General features: G+C 42.2%; 1 protein-coding gene across 1 annotated transcript in view; it reads right to left on the bottom strand.

The window, feature by feature from the left end:
* The window catches only part of IL12RB2 (interleukin 12 receptor subunit beta 2), a 112,519-nt gene that overhangs the window by 73,928 nt on the left and 20,945 nt on the right, over positions 1-17,646 (bottom strand). Inside the window, exons 6-8 of the mRNA XM_030206182.1 lie at positions 16,778-16,962; positions 6,009-6,151; positions 285-432 (exon numbers count right to left, since the gene is read on the bottom strand). Of these exons, the coding sequence (XP_030062042.1) occupies positions 285-432; positions 6,009-6,151; positions 16,778-16,962 (476 nt within the window). The remainder of the gene's footprint in view (positions 1-284; positions 433-6,008; positions 6,152-16,777; positions 16,963-17,646) is intronic.

The raw sequence follows: 17,646 nt of genomic DNA, 5'->3' as shown, positions 1-17,646 counted from the left end.
GCGGAAACAGATAGGAAACCAATGAAGTGACTTGAGGAGAGGGCTAATATGAATATAGCGAGACTGGCAGAATATAAGCCGTGCAGCAGAATTTTGAACAGATTGAAGGGGAGAGAGATGTCTTAGTGGGAGACCTGTGAGAAGTGAGTTGCATTAGTCTAAGCGAGACATGATACGAGTGTGTCATGCAAATCTGGATCTAGTTAGCAGCTTTACCCATGTGATGTTCAGAAGAACAAATCATAAAGGCTTCAAAATGTGGACTGAGTTTAGTGTTTTTATACCTGCTTCTGGACTCTGCTTGAGGACCGAAGAGCTCCAATTACTCCATTTTCCTTTAGCGATATGAAACTTGCCAGAAATCTGAAATTCATATTTTGTGAATGGCTCCAGATTATGCAGGTCATATCTTCTGGAATTTTCCACCTTCACCTTAAATGAAATAACACAAACAGCATGTATAGTGAAGGGTGCTGCTGACAATCTAAGATCAAGAGATTGTTGCAAGGTCTGTCTGGCATCTGATTTAAAATGAGATTATGTAAATAAAGGGATTGCAGCCTTGATGGAAATGCTTTATAGGGTTGGTCTAGTGCAGGGGTGGCCAACCTCAGTTCAGTCAGGTTTTCAAGATTTCCACAAGGACTAGGGGTTGCCCACTCCTGGTCTAGTGGCTCAGTAGACTACCTGGTTCCTGTTCATGAGATTGGCTTTTACCCTTCTAGTTAGCCAGGGAGGCAACCACACTGTCTTGAAAGGAATCATGGGATTTATACTCTAAAGGCCAATAGCACCAGTGATTAAATCCTGTACTGCTCAGAAAAATTATGGGGGGAATACTCAATCTCCCCTGGGTAGCTTGCAGAGGCGCCAAGTTACCCCGTTCCAGGAGTAAAACATTTTAACCAATCCTGGTTTTGAATTTATACCCAAAAGCAGTGTGGGATTTATAGTTCCTGATTCTACTCACTGAAATCCATGCTGCAGGTACTTAGATGGTTTGAAGGCTTCTTAACAGCAAGAACCTATCAAGTGATATCAAACTCAAAAACATCAACACCATGGAAACCTGAATGCGGAGTACCACAAGGTTAACCGCTCTCGCCGACCCTTTTCAACTTAATGATGATACCATTAGCCAAATCGCTAGCCAACCAAGGACTCAACCCATACATCTATGCAGATGATGCTACGATATACATTCCGTTCAAACAAGATATAGCCGAAATCACAAATGAAATCACACACAGTCTCCAAATAATGAACTCATGGGCGGACGCATTCCAACTAAAGCTGAACGCAGAAAAAACACAATGTCTCATCTTGTCTTCACAATATAATACAAACAAACCCAATACCATAAACACACCAGATTACACCCTCCCGGTCTCAGACAGCTTAAAAATTCTGGGAGTCACAATCGACCGAAATCTCACACTTGAAGATCATGCAAAAAATACTGCAAAAAAAATGTTCAACTCAATGTGGAAACTTAAAAGAATCAAACCTTTCTTCCCAAGGGAAGTATTCCTCAGCCTAGTACAATCAATGGTGCTAAGCCACCTAGACTACTGCAATGCCATTTATGCTGGATGTAAAGAACAAATCATAAAGAAGCTTCAAACCGCTCAAAATACAGCAGCCAGACTCATATTTGGGAAAGCGAAATATGAAAGCACCAAACCCCTAAGAGAGAAACTACACTGGCTCCCACTAAAAGAACGAATTGCGTTCAAAGTTTGCACCCTGGTCCACAAAATCGTTCACGGGGAAGCCCCGACCTATATTTCAGACCTTATAGACTTGCCTACCAGGAATGCAAAGAGATCAGCACGCACATTCCTCAATCTCCATTACCCTAACTGTAAAGGACTGAAATATAAATCCACATACGCGACCAGTTTCTCAATCATCTGCATGCAGCTATTGAACGCACTACTGAAGGCCATAAAAATAATGCAAGACCTAACTATCTTCCGAAGGCTACTGAAAACAGATCTGTTCAAGAAGGCATACCATAAACACCCATCTTAAACACCAAAAAATAAGACTTTACACAACATAGACATAATTGAAATCTTATCACTTGACTGATCAACCTCCTTACCACTAATGAATAAGCATAACCACTTCAATCTCTATGTCGAATATGGTCTCTCCATAGTCGATGACCTAAAGAACGATACAACCCAATTTCGTACTCAGGAACGTTCATGTATTACCATAATTTATTCTTCCTTAACATATATATGCACATGATATATATCTATACCATGATCTGTTCACGTATGTTATGTTACATGTATGTTACCATGTTTGTATGCAACTTAACACATTACCATTTGTAATTCTGTTACCCGGAAATGGCAACCGCCATTACGGCAAATGTAAGCCACATTGAGCCTGCAAATTGTTGGGAAAATGTGGGATACAAATGCTACAAATAAATAAATAAATAAATAAATAAATAAATAAATAAATAAAGCACCAATAGGGTTGTTAGAAAACCAGGATTGGCCTAAAATCTTCCTCCTGGAACTGGGAAACTTGGCAGCACTGAGCTTTCTCGGTCCATGGATACTTCAAACTTATTCTGGAAAGGGATTCCCCAGTACAGTTTCTTTATGGAAAACCACACATTTCTTTTGGCTCCTGACCTGACCTTATCTCCTTTTCTCTGCAGATAAAAGTAAGTATACTGAAGGTAATTTCCACATGTAAAACACTGTTCACACTAAGAAACGAACACAGTCTCTTCTACAATTGCCCAGGGTATATGCACATGCATCCTGTATATGCATAAATTTGTCCAACCTGGTCACAGGTTTGCACTTACGCCTGTATTTTATAAAATAAAATAGTGAATTTGTGCATGCCTCAGAGCAGGTGAAAATGTGCACGTGTGTATTTCTTACCGGGCAATTTTAAAAGGGAAATATATACATACAAAGTGTATATGTGCATACCTGCTGCCCGAGTTACACAGTCTGTTCTATAATTTCCCTCATTGTGAAACAATGCACATACTTTTACCCACCATGTCAGAAGGAGCCAATTTTTCAAAAGGCATTTTTTTACCCAGATAAACCGGTGTTTAGCCACATACAAATCTTTGAAAAGTGTACCCATATCATCCTCATCTTAGCTAGTAAAGGATTAATTAAAGACTTCTGGACATCAAGACATCAAAAACTCTGTGCCACCTTTTGAGGAATCTCAAGGGTGTTTTCTTTTTTTTTGGGGGGGGGGGGGGGTGTTCAAGGTGATTCATTTTACTGGAAAGTTTTCCTCCCTTTATCATTTAAGGTTTTAACATTTGTGAAGTTTAAGCGTCACATTTAAGCTTTTATCAAGTGGGGAAAGCATGTAGAGCATGGTTCATAGAATTCTTTACAACCTCTCTGTGTGAGCATGTGTGAGTCTACCTGTGTTGTCTCTGACTTTGGGGAGAGGGGAGGGAGCTGCTTTGTTCACTGGGGTGGGGAATATTTTTGGGGGTTGAGAAGATGGAGTAGTTGTGGGGGGAGGTAGTTTTGAGGTATGGGGTGGTAGGTAGCTTGAGAGAGATGGGGTAGTTTGAGGGTTATTAGGGCATAGATGTGAGGGTAGTTTTGGTCATAGGGCAGTTGCAGGGGGCTAGTTTTGGGTGGGATAGTTGTAATAGGTTAGTTTTGGGAGATGATGTAGTTGGTTACTGTGGTAATTTTTTTTTGGGGGGGTGGGTTAGTTGAGGTAGATGTGGGGAAGGTTTGAGGGTAGTTAGAAGGGTGTGGGTTAGTTTTGGGATAGGATACTTTTGGGGGTAAGAGGTAGTGGGGACTTTTTATGAAGCAGAAGTACTGTAGTTGAGATGGGGTAGTTTTGAGAGGTGATAGGAGTAGTTTTGTGAGACTGGGACAAATAAGAGGTGGGGAATTTGTAGGGGTACACTTGGGGGAAGGGTAGTTGAAGGGTTGGAGGTTTGTTGTGGGGGATTATATTGGAGGTAAGCATAGTTGTGGGGGTAACCTTGAGGGGCAGGTAGTTGGGGGGCTAGTTATAGGAGTGGAGTAATTGTGAGGGGTACCTTTGAGGGTGGTCATGGTTTTGGGAGGGGTAGTTACAGGAGGAGTAATTCTGGGGTGCTTTTGGGGGTGGGGATAATAGAAATAGAGTAGTTGTGGGGGGTGAAGGTAGGTGGGGGCAGATATAGGGAGCTGGGGATTAGTTATAGTGGTTTTTTTTGGGGGGGGGTGGGAATAGTTGAGGGCGGGGAGGATGTTGTGGGTATTGTGGGTTAATCTGAATGTTAACACATGACCTGCAATACACACAATACTGGGAATGCCCCTTCTTGATGTGGTGTTAATTTTCGGCTTACTGTGCATTAAAATTCTGTGTTGTACAGCATTAAGCCCCAAACTTAACATGCTTTAGTATAAAGGCCCCTTAAGTTTTCTTTCTCTCTTTCTCTTAACCAACGAAGCAGAGGAATGGACCTAACTCACTGCAGTAGACCCACATAGAACCACTGTACAAGCAGAGGCCATAGAGAGGATGGAAAGTGAGGGGAGAGTTCCAGGAATGAATAGAGCAGAAGGCTGCTGCCTCTGGAGTCTGATACCTCTTTAGCACCCCATGAGTCCAGACAGACTAATAGGCATGAGATGTTTCCTCTGATTGTTGGACTAGACCAGTGGTTCTCAACCCAGTCCTCAGGGCTCACCCAGCCAGTCAAGTTTTCAGGATTCTCAAAATAAATATGCATGAGATAGATTTGCCTAGTACTCACCTCGCAATACAATAAGAATAAATTTACCACCATCAACACACCTAAACTAAATCTACCAGTTTCGGACACCCTAAAAATTCTTGGAGTCACCATTGATCGACACCTAACACTTGAGAATCACGCGAAAAACATAACTAAAAAGATGTTTCACTCTATGTGGAAACTAAAAAGAGTTAGACCACTCTTTCCAAGGACTGTCTTCCGCAATCTGATACAATCATTGGTACTCAGTCATCTGGACTATTGTAACTCACTCTACGCTGGTTGCAAAGAGCAAATACTCAAAAAACTCCAGACAGCCCAGAACACGGCAGCCAGACTAATATTCAGCAAATCAAAATACGAAAGCGCGAAACTCCTACGAGAAAAACTCTACTGGCTCCCACTTAAAGAACGCACTATGTTCAAACTTTGCACCCTAGTCCATAAAATCATCCATGGTGACGCCCCAGCCTACATGTCAGACCTAATAGAATTACCACCCAGAAACGCGAAAAAATCTTCTCGCACATTCCTTAATCTTCATCCTCCCAAGTGCAAAGGTCTGAAATACAAATTAATGCACGCATCTAACTTTTCGTATATGAGCACGCAGCTCTGGAACGCGTTACCACGCAACCTGAAAACGGTCTACAAACAGACCAGTTTCCGTAAACTACTGAAAATCTATCTCTTCGACAAGATATATCACAAAGATCAGCACGTATAACTGTATAATCTTTAATATATCCAGAAATGTCTTATAGCGTCTTTTGCTTTAACAATATCATGTATTTCACTACCATGTAACCCAAAACCCTCTGTAAAACTAAATATATATTCTCTTCTATTTCCAGTATCCATGATGAATTGTAAGCCACATTGAGCCTGCAAAGAGGTGGGATAATATGGGATACAAATGCAATAAATAATAATAATAATAATTTGTACAGAATGGAGGTTGTGCATGCAAATTTATCTCACACACATTCATCAGGAACATCCTGAAACCCTGACTGGCTAGGTGTGTCCCAAGGATTGGGTTGAGAACCCCTGGTCTAGGCATTCTGGTCTGGGAACATGAAAGGATTCCTCCCCCATTAAAAAAAGAGCATCTGCCTAAAACCAAAACCCTAGAAGACACACCTGAAGAAACCTAGCCCAACATACAAGTACCTTAGCCGTATTTAAATGCTACAACATTGAAATACAAATGGCAAACAAACAGTAAGGTTGAAGAATATAAAAAGAAGCCTACCACATGCCAAGAATCATGGCTTTCAGGGCGATATCTCAGTCTGAAAATCTGAGTCCTCTGTTCATCCTTCCACTGGACAGTACAGTTTGTACTGGAACTGTTGCAGAAGTCCACAAACAGATGACTTGGAGGGTGAGGTTTTACTAATCAAAAAAGTTGAAAAAAATTAAAGTTATTCTATTATCAAGTTTTGTTCTGTTGTTTTTATTAAAGATGTGACAAAAAAGGACCAGATGTCCCGGTAGACTACCCCGTTGTACCAGCACCTGAGTTGCTCATACTGGTGGCCTATCGAAGAGGAGCTGATGGTCTCAGTACAGTTTCCAGTGGAGGGGTGTCCACATCACTAAACCATCACTACAATCTGGCACTAATTGGTCTCAGTGGAGGTTGAGGCCCTCACAGCAGTGCCATAAATTCTACTCAAGCAGCTCCTGCAGTATGGGCTAGGGGAGGGCCCAGCCAAGAAGGCAGCCCAGCGACCCCCACATTGCAGACGCACAGACACACAGAAGCCCTGCAGAGTACAGCGAAGATCAGTTGAGAGGAGCGCGTCTGTGTGGGCCGCGCACGCCGGAGTCAGAACAGAAGACAGCACTTCTGCTGGCGGGGGTTCGGGTGGAAGGAGCCCGGTGGCGGGTGGGACTGCGGCGCTGGGCCCCCTTGGAGGCCCGGGCCCCGGGAATTTTGTCCCCCCTGTCCCCCCCTCTCGGCGGCCCTGCCAGCCTCTAAGGGAGGCCCGGTGCCGGAGTTTTCTCTCTCCTGCTCCTGTCGGGACACAATCACCTGGGTCCCATCAGGAGCAGGAGAGAGACAGATCCCGGCGCTGGGCCCAGGGGAATCTTGCCCTCCTCTCGGCGGCCCTGTAATTTATTTTTATTTTAGTTACATTTGTACCCCACGCTTTCCTACTCATGGCAGGCTCAATTCAGCTTACATGGGGCAATGGTAGCCCACACTAATATCTTCCCCCCTAAATCACATTAGCATGCATTAATAGGCATTGACATATGTTAGAACATGAGGTTCAAGATTTGTACCTGAGGCAACGGAGGGTGGAAATGAGTTACCCATGAGGCATCAGCAGGATCTGAACCCCGACTTCCCTGGTCTCAGGGCCACTGTTCTAGGCCACTCCTTCACACCAAGAGGCTTCAGGAGAAATGAATTAGGGAGAAGGATAAACTGAGGACAAAGGCCATAAATAGAAGTCCCAGGGCAAGTGGAGGGAGAGGTGTAGGAGTGGACGGCTGTAATGTAGCAACTACTGGACTGCCAGGACAACCTCAGACTGTGTGCCTAACACTTATGAACTTCTGCCTTACCTGTGGCATGCTCCACCTTTGAATAACTACTGGACTTTTGTGAACTTTTGCACTAACAGGATTTTCTATTTGGACTTTGCATTCACACTTGCACCTTTGCTTTGTACCAAAACTTCAGCCTTCATGTAATGAGCCTAGACTAGGACCTAAATCTGTGCAGTTTGGACTTTTTACTAGTAGTATGTATTTGTTAACCAGCAGCCAGATAACAAGTTGTAGTAGTCAGCAATTCAGGTTTGTAGGGAAGGCAGCAGGCTCTGCCAATGCAGTCTCGTGATCTATGCATAGAGGCTGTATTGTGTGAAAGTGCTGGAACACTACAATAAGTTACATTTTCTTGCAAAGTAACAATTTCTATGAAAGCTATGAAACTGACGTATCTTTTCTCTGTGAGAACTACAGAATTACTAATGTATTGTGCATGTGCATGTACTGCGCATGTGTGTGTGTGACGTATGGTGTGTTTTATGCGCATGATCACTAATTTGTATAAGACCGAATGTCAGATGACGCTCAGGAGGCAGTATCCTGAGACTGAACTCAGTACTGTTCATTGCTAGCAATAAAGGTGTCCTGCTTTCGGAATCATTTGCCTCTTGTCTCCTGATTCACTAGCCTAGGGCCTGTTTCAGAGGCAGGCAAAAAGTGAATGTGGCTGGGGGGGGGAGGGGAGGCATATGGAGAAAAAAAAAGTGAATGGGGGGGGGGGGGGGGGTCAATAGTAGGTAGAGCTGTCCCAAGGGCTGTAGCTCCACAAGGCACCAGGGCACAAAAATCACTCCTTGTCCATTGTCTTTCCTGCATTGAGTGGATCACAGTGGGCAGGGCAGGACACTAGGGGGCACACCACACAGCAGGGTGTGATTCCAGCTCTGGACACTCCTGATAGCAGGGGCCCAGAAATGTATGTTTGCCCAATATAGTGTTTATCTGATGTGACTGCAAAGTTTGAATGGTACTGCAGCTTTAATGTTCTGTATGGATTGTAGTAGAAGAAAAAGCGTATGAGTGCCAACTTATTCCCATTCCCCTGATATACCCCAGTACACTGTTTTCTTTTGAATATCCTCATCCTAGGTCCTGATGTACTTCTTTGTAATGGGAAGTTTCAGAGGTCTTCTATAAACCTAAGGGCCTTGTGAGGAAAAGGCTCTGGCAGCTCATGAGGAAGTTTAGCATAGCGGCTTCTCTGCTCACAGATGTGCCCAGAGATTAGAGCAGGGATTACAAAAGCATTTTAAAAGTGTGGCATAAAGTCTACAATGAATGAAAAAAAAACATTTGTTTTCAACATGAGGCCTTTATGCTGGAGTGGCGAAGTAGTTTAATGGTTAGAGCAGCAAGCTGAATACCAACAAAAACCTAGTTCAAATCCCAGCACAGCTCTTTGTGATCTTGGCCCTCCATTGTCTCAGCTACCAATTTAGGAACGGATTATTTTATATGATTTAACTGAGAGGAGAGGCTCCCAAATGGTTAAATCACACTGGCAGGCCCCAGAACAGATCGATAGCACTTAACCAGTTAGTACTGCTAAGTATCTGCTCTGACTGCTGTGACACTATCTGGTTAGAGCTGGGGATTATCCAGGCACTGGATATTCACTGCTGGTGCCTGGATAGGGGCTGGCACTGAATATCTGAGCCTTATTTAGCCTGCAACAGTCAGCGTTTAAAGAACTGCTACTCACTGCCAGCTAAACATTGCCCTCTTAGATTTTAAATCCTCTGGGGACAAGAAAATGCCTATTGTACCTGAATGCAACTCACATTGATTTACAACTGAAAATAGTATGTGCTAAATTCAAAATCCCTTCCCCTTTCTGTGGCTGATTTATGAGCCTCGTGGTTTCTGTGTGCAGCTGATGTCATTACACATCTGCTGACATCACACTGCCCAATGACATAAGCAGAAAAAAATTCAGGCTGAGCTTTGCATTCTACTTTCTCTGTGCAGGAAACAAACAAAATTTAATTAGTAAATTGAGCAGACGTAAGCTGAAAGTTGAACAGCATCTAAACACGGGCAACCCAGAGAAAATTACTACCAGGAAACCCCCTGTGCTGGGGAGACCAAAACAAGGATGATAAATATAAACTAAGTGCCTGGATTGGTTTTTTTTTTTTAAATCTGCTGTTATTTACTATAGTACTGTAAGGCTAGAATGATTTTGACTTCTGGAAGGAAGCGTCAGACTAGAACAATGGCTAAGATTCCAGAAGAAATTTTACAGAACAGTAACACAGATTCACTTCACTCATTCGGACTGAGAACACTTGAAACAAGCAGATCAAAGATATAAACTGCTAGAGGAGAATGACTGTGCAGCGCTGCAGCCCAAAAAAGAAAACGTTACCCTGACATGAGCAAACTCAACATATGACAATAAAAAAACCACAGACATCCCGAAGCTCTCATTTGCATACAGTCACTTTGAACATTGCAAATGCCATTTACTTCTCTCACAATTTTTCCAGCCAAAAATAAAAATTCATTCACAACACACGATTATGGAAATATTTATAGCATATTTGGCTCAGATTCCTATGGATCAATTTTCCCACACCAAACATGGTAATGTTTACGATATTCACATTTGGGTTAAACAACTAGCAGATTAATTTTCGTAGGATTTAAGAGCCTAATTTAGGGGTCCTTTTACTAAGCCGAGTAAGTGCCAGTGCAAACTTACTGCAGCTGAAAAGGGCACTGAGGCATCTTGCTGTAAAATCGCAATGTGCACATGCAAATCACATGCTAAAACCATTTCTGAATTTTTCTTGGAGGGGATGTGTCCAGCGGCGTACCGAGGGCGGGGTGGTCCGCTGCAGGGGGGGGGGGGGTGCAAGGAGCAGCCACATGGCTGCCGGCTCCACAGGTTTCCTGCTCCCTCTGATGGTACTTATTGTTCCTGGGCAGAGGGAGCAGGGAACTGGCGGAGCCAACAGCCATGCGGCTCCTCCCAGCATCCCAGGAGGTAAGAGCAATGCAACCGGGGGGGGGGAGGGGGGGGTGGCAGCCAACCAAGAAACACCACTGAATATGTCTAGGGGGTGGAGAACCAGTGCAGCCACATTACCGCCCGCTGATTAGTGCAGGATTAGCATGGGAGCACTTACTGCCTATAAAAATGGGTGGCACTAAGGGCTCACACAGTCATTTTGTTAAATGCTGCGCGCTAACCTACACCACGAGAGGAAAAATAGACCCGGTAATATTCTGGCAACAGATCTACTATAACGAATGGACAATAAAAACAGATACAATCCAATTCCTCTTAGAATGGAATGACAGATGCAGAGCCATATTAGACAATATTGCTCCAATTCAAACCAGAACCTGACATAGAAAGAATTCAATACCATGGTTCAACGAAGAGCTGAAAAAACTTAAAACACAAGTTAGAAGGTTAGAACGTGCATGGAATAAAAAGAAAGACGAACCCACACTTAACGCCTGGAAACAACTCCAAAGAAAATTCAAATATACCATAAGACAAACCAAAAGATTATACTACAAAACTGTAATTGGTCCAAACTACAAGGACACGCATAAACTCTTCCAACTCGTGAATAAACTGCTAGATATTACACCAGTCACAACCAACAACAAAGACGCACCAGGAGCAGATAATCTCGCAAGATACTTCAACGAGAAAATCGTACAACTGCGACTCAAGATACCTGTCAGTATCATCAACTATACGGAAATCCTCAACTGTCTAGATCCAGAACCTGGCACTTGCCCAGCAGACAGAACCTGGACCAATTTCGAGACACTATCAGAGGATATTGTCTCCAAAATGCTCAAAAGATTTGCCAAATCTCATTGCAAACTAGACATATGTCCAAACAACCTTATGACATCCACTCCTCAACAATTCATAACAGACATAACGAAACACTTGAATTATATGTTACAAAATGGACTTTTCCTGAAGGAGAAAGGAAACATTCTACTCACCCCCATACCCAAAGACGCAAAGAAAAGTGCCAGTGAACTAACAAACTACAGACCAGTAGCATCTATTCCTTTAATAACCAAACTAATGGAAGGATTGGTGACCAAACAACTCACAAACTATTTAAATAAATTCTCAATACTCCATGACTCTCAGTCAGGATTTCGGTCAAACCACAGCACTGAAACAGTACTAATTACTCTCATGACCAAATTCAAACAAATGATTGCATCTGGAAAGAACATACTTCTTCTACAATTTGACATGTCAAGCGCTTTCGACATGGTTGATCATGGAATACTACTACATATCCTTGATTACTTTGGAATTGGAGGTAACATTCTCAACTGGTTTAAGGGATTCCTAACCACACGAGCATACCAAGTGACATCTATTTCGACTACCTCAGCCCCATGGATACCAGAATGCGGAGTCCCACAGGGATCTCCCCTCTCGCCGTCTCTATTCAACTTAATGATGATACCCTTGGCTAAATTATTATCAAACCAAAACCTCAATCCATACATATACGCAGATGACGTAATGATCTACATCCCATTTAACCCTAGAACGCATATTGGGGGCCTTTTAGGCCCCCATGCTTACATGTTTGCTATTATCTGCAAAATTACTTTAGTTAGAATTTTGAAACTCAAGGTATTACTCAAGTATGTCATTGTTGATAATATCCAGTTGTTCATATAATTTTTTTTCATAGGCATTATGGTGTAACAATGCTTGTTTGGTGAAAACTACATCTGTACGAATTGGGGGCCTTTTAGGCCCCCGCTGTTTTTATCATGTTCTCAGAAGTGTTTGTGTCTCAAGTTACTTTATTTGTACTCAGTAATGCTGGTGGAGGGGCCAGGGTGTGGATAATAACATGTGAGGATGTCATGTGATTTTTGGAGGGAGTGATAAGGCCATGACATCACCTCAGGTCCTCTGAACACTGAGGACAGTATACACTGTGAGCTAATTGCTGAAGGACCTGTGATAAGATAAGCTGTTGAGAGGAAATCTGTTTCATTTTCTAACATCTAGTCAGCAATGGCACAGTCTTCCTCCAAGTGTCTGACCAAGAGATTAAAGCGATTATGTTTCAAAGCGATGATGAAAGTGAACTATCTTTGTCTGATGAAGAATATCTGCCACCAGCTAATCAAACATCCTCATCCAGTGATTCTTCTGATGATGAAGAAGTGAATCTAGTGGATCCTCAAGAAGTGATAAGTAGAACATCCAAAACGAATGTTTTTTGGGACAGTAATCCTACATTAGTCGGACGTACTCCAATACACAATATTGTGAGACAGGCTCAAGGAGCTGTGGGAAGTCCCAGTTACTTTACCCCTAAAGATGTATTCTGTACTTATTTTTCTGACAATATTGCAGAAGAGGTCCTATTATGTTCAAACCTAGAAGGAAGACGTATCGCTTCAGCAAAAAATAAGTCCTGGAAAAATATCTCAAAAGAGGAACTTTATGCATATATTGGACTTTTCCTGCTGGCAGGGAGTCAAAAATCGTATGATGTCCCAATACGAGAATTATTTCTGGACCCACTTTCTGATCCACACTATAAGGCGACAATGTCAGTGGGCAGATATGAGGAAATTAGAAGGATCATTCGCTTTGATGATAAGCGAACTCGTGCAGCGAGGTTTGAAACACACAAATTAGCCCCTATCAGTTATATCTGGAATATATTTATCAAAAATTGCACAAAACTTTACAATCCTAGTACTAATGTTACTGTAGATGAGCAACTTGTACCGTTCAGAGGACGCTGCAAATTCATACAATACATGCCCAGCAAGCCAGCCAAGTACGGTATAAAAATCTTCTGGATGTGTGATTCTGCAAATTATTATGGCATAAATGGCGTAATCTACTGTGGCAAAGAGGTTGGTGCACCAGTACAGAAGGATCTGGGGTCTGAAATAGTCAAAACTCTTGCTGTTCCAATATTCAATTCAGGTAGAAACATCACCATGGACAATTATTTCACCAATGTTGAACTAGGCAATTTTCTGCTTGCAAAAGCTATTACACTTGTTGGTACTATAAAGCAAAACAGACGAGAAATTCCAGCAGCACTCAAACACAATCGTCAGCGAGCACTTTATGAGAGTGTCTTTGGATTCAATAACAAAGCGACTTTGGTATCTTACAAGGCAAAGAAGGAGAAATCTGTAATTTTACTCAGTACCATGCATCACGATTGCAGTGTTGACAGCAATAACCAAAAATTGAAACCAGAAATCATCCTGCATTACAATGCAACAAAAGGAGGTGTAGATAAAATGGATGAGATGGTGGGAGAATATTCGTGTAAGAGGCAAACAAAACGATGGCCTGTAGTACTATTTTCAAATATGCTTGATGTAGCAGCCCTAAATTCATTCATTATTTATACAGAAACTCATCCTGAATTTCATGCACAGAGGAAGGACAGGAGACGCTTATTCTTGAAGGACCTTTGTCATGAACTTGTAATACCTCACATGATAGAGCGAAGTGACTTGAAATGCTTGCCAAAGAAAACTAAAGAAGCAATGAAACGGTGTGGCGTACAGTTTCAGATTACTCCAGAGCCAGGAGAAAGAAAACGAAAGCGTTGTTTCATGTGTCCAAGAAACATAGAGAGGAAAACTGAGCGATATTGTTCCACTTGTAAGGAAACTGTTTGCAAAGAACACTCTTCTGAAAAAATAACATGTCAGAATTGTTTGGAAGACTAATATAATAGAAAAGAAAGTTAGAATAAAAATGTAGCTGCAGCTAGTTTGCTATAGATTTCTATGCATTTTTGTGTGTTTTCATGTCTTTGCGTGAAATTTGGGAAAAAAAAGATTTTTTGGTGTTTTCTGTGAAAAATTATAATTAAAATGTTGTCCACTATTCATATTGAGCAATTTTGAAATAAACTTGTGAAAGTTATTTAAGTGTGTTTTTCTACATTATGTGCATGGGGGCCTAAAAGGCCCCCATGACGTTAATATGTATATTTTTAACGTCATGCGTTCTAGGGTTAAACAAGATCTAAAGGAAATTTCCAGTGACATCAACCAAAGTCTCCATATCATGCATTCATGGGCGGATGCATTTCGGCTAAAACTTAATGCAGAAAAAACTCAATGCCTAATACTCACCTCTCAACATAACAAGAACAAATTCACCGCCATTAACATACCAAATCTGAACCTACCAATTTCTGATACCCTAAAAATTCTCGGAGTTACCATCGACCGACACCTAACACTCGAAAGCCACGCGAAGAACACAACCAAGAAGATGTTTCACTCAATGTGGAAATTAAAAAGAGTAAGACCTTTCTTCCCAAGGACTGTTTTCCGAAATCTGATACAATCAATGGTGCTCAGTCATCTAGACTACTGCAACGCACTCTATGCCGGTTGTAAAGAGCAAATAATCAAGAAACTTCAGACAGCCCAGAACACTGCAGCCAGGCTCATATTTGGTAAGACAAAATATGAAAGTGCTAAACCCCTACGAGAAAAATTACACTGGCTCCCACTTAAAGAATGCATCACGTTCAAAATATGCTCCCTGGTTCACAAAATCATTCACGGAGATGTGCCAGTCTACATGTCAGATTTGATAGACTTACCACCCAGGAATGCCAAAAGATCTTCCTGCACATTCCTTAATCTGCACTTCCCTAATTGCAAAGGTCTAAAATACAAACTAATGCACGCGTCAAACTTTACATACGTGAGCACACAATTATGGAACGCATTGCCGCGCAACCTAAAGGCGATCTACGAACTAATGAGCTTCCGCAAACTCCTGAAGACCCATCTCTTTGACAAGGCATACCACAAGGATCAACCAATATGAATACACACAACTTCTCCACATATATCCTGTACTATTTTATTATATCTGCTTGTAACACTACTATCATGCTTCATCATTATCATGTTGAACAAGATTTTCTAACATATTTCCACTAATCATGTATTCTAAGCCACATTGAACCTGCAAAGAAGTGGGAAAATGTGGGATACAAATGCAATAAATAAATAAATATGATCGAGTAGGCTGCGCTTCTTTAGCCGTTATAGAGAGCAACACAGCTTCTTGAAACTAAGGCGCATGCACTGCTGTTGTTTTGAAACTCGGCGCCATTTTTGTTTGTATTTAACACTGCGGGTTCAAGATAAGAGAAATGTGAGTAAGGAGCTCCATAGCACTACGATACAATCAATATCTTTCTTTTTTTATGTTGTGATAAAAGTTTTGCTTGTTTTCATCTTCATATTTTATATGCAGTTTGGAAGCATCGGCAGGGTGCAAGAATCCCCTGAAGAAGCCTGGGAAGTGAAGCGATTCCCCGAAGGGATCACTCCCAAAGCCAAAGCTAAGTTTTTGCTGCTTTATGTTTCAGATATGATGTTATTTAACAAGTACAATACCATATAATATAAAATACACCTGAACAGAGACAATATTATTGTATGAGTGAACGTTAAAAGTTGAAGAATTAAAATATTTTTGAAGGAGGTTTTTGACCAATGATTGAGACCGGAAGGGAGTTGTATATAAAACGTGAATGCTGCTGAAGGGCAGCTCAGGAAATAAGATTTATGAAACTGGAAGGGCTGATTACAGTTTTTAATAATGCAAATATATTATACCAGCAAATATTAAAGTCCCATGTTGCAAGTAAACAGTATTTTCAAGAATTTTGCATTTTCTTCGTAGCAGGTGCAAAGTCATACCATAAATCACATGTGGGAATTTCAAAATGAAATCCCTGCAGGTTAGGCCTCCATCTCAGCCCTTTGCAACATGGCTACTTTACCAGCAGAGGGGGAGAGCAGTTTTCGGCCCCTGATTTTACTCAGTAAATAGACACTGAGGTAATAATGCTTGAAAGTTGTCCTCATAAGACATAACATAATTGATACAAAAAAAGGGAGATCTATCAATAAGTACATAAATATTACCATACTGGGACAGACTGAAGGTCCATCAAGCCCAGCATCCCGTTTCCAACAGTGGCCAATCCAAGTCACAAGTACCTGGCAAGATCCCAAAAAAGTACAATACATTTTATGCTGCTTATCCTAGAAATAAGAAGTGGATTTTCCCCAAGACCAAAACGAGACCCAGCCGAAGGTTACCATATGGCTCCAGAAAAAGGAGGACAGATTGAGCCAGTCTGGGTTTTACTTCCATGGCTTTCAATGGAAGCAAAACCTGGACTGCATCAATGTGTCCTCCTTTTTCTGGCGCCATATGGTAACCTTAAGCCGAACACAGAAGGCTGCAAGTTGGAATTCTGAAAAGTCTTGTTGCTACTCCTGCTTTAACACTGACTCTGGAGCCAAAGATCAACTGAGGTCTGGGGCATTTGCAGTCTTTATCTATAGTCATGTTCTAGGTTTCTGTGAACTAACACTGCTGCTTGGCGGCCATTCTCAAAATATTAAAGAACACATGATATTACCTACCTACGTCAAGAAATGTGAGCAGGAAGGGCAATGACACAGCAGTTCCCAGACTGTTTGAGGCAGTTACAAGAGCTGTGTAGTTTGAAGCAGGAACCAAAGATGTTGGGAGAAGAAGAGACCCAGAGGAAAGGTTGTTCCAGTATCCTGAAAAAGTAGAGCTGAAACTGTCCGTCTCATTCTGTAACCTGAAAAACACAGGGAGATATTGTTTCAAGCCGTTTGCGATTGCTCATTGTGCTCCATGGATATTCAAAGAGCAATTCTATAACTGGGCGCCACGTGGACACGCAAATCAACAGAATACCAGAGCGTTTGCAGTAAGTGTATGCTTACAAGCATAAGTGGCAGCAAAGCGTCTTAAGCGCTGCTCTATAAAGACGCGTGTAAGTGGCAGAGTGTGTAAATGGAAGGGGGCATTCACATGGATGGGGCTGCCACTTATAGCTTACAGAATACAGGTCAATTGAATTCCAGTTTTGGTTTTGGCACCGAAACCAGCTTGAAATTTGAACTGGACCTTGTTTCAGTGTCGGTCAAAATCGGCCTCACTCTGCCTCCCCCCTCAACTGAAAGCAGGCCCCTCACCCATTGCCCCTCCCTACAGGGCCTACCGTACAAACTCTGGTGGTCTAGTAGCCTTGTCAGGGCAGCATAGGAGTTGCTACGGGGTGGCACAACCCCCCAAAAATGGCTTGCCTCCCCAGTTTCACTAAACATGTGGATCAGGATCTTCTACCCACCCTCCCCCAAAGTCTGGCATCTCTCCCTCTCCTCTGTGTATTGGCATTTTCTCTCTAGTCCCTCTGCCCCGCCGAGCCGACGATTCTTTCTAGTCCCTTCCCCCCCCCCCCCACGATGGTTCTCTCTAG

Source organism: Microcaecilia unicolor, chromosome 6 (assembly GCF_901765095.1).
Source record: "Microcaecilia unicolor chromosome 6, aMicUni1.1, whole genome shotgun sequence".
Classification (NCBI taxonomy): domain Eukaryota; kingdom Metazoa; phylum Chordata; class Amphibia; order Gymnophiona; family Siphonopidae; genus Microcaecilia; species Microcaecilia unicolor.
Note: the sequence above shows the minus strand (reverse complement) of the source record. Positions and strands in the feature narration are given on the sequence as shown.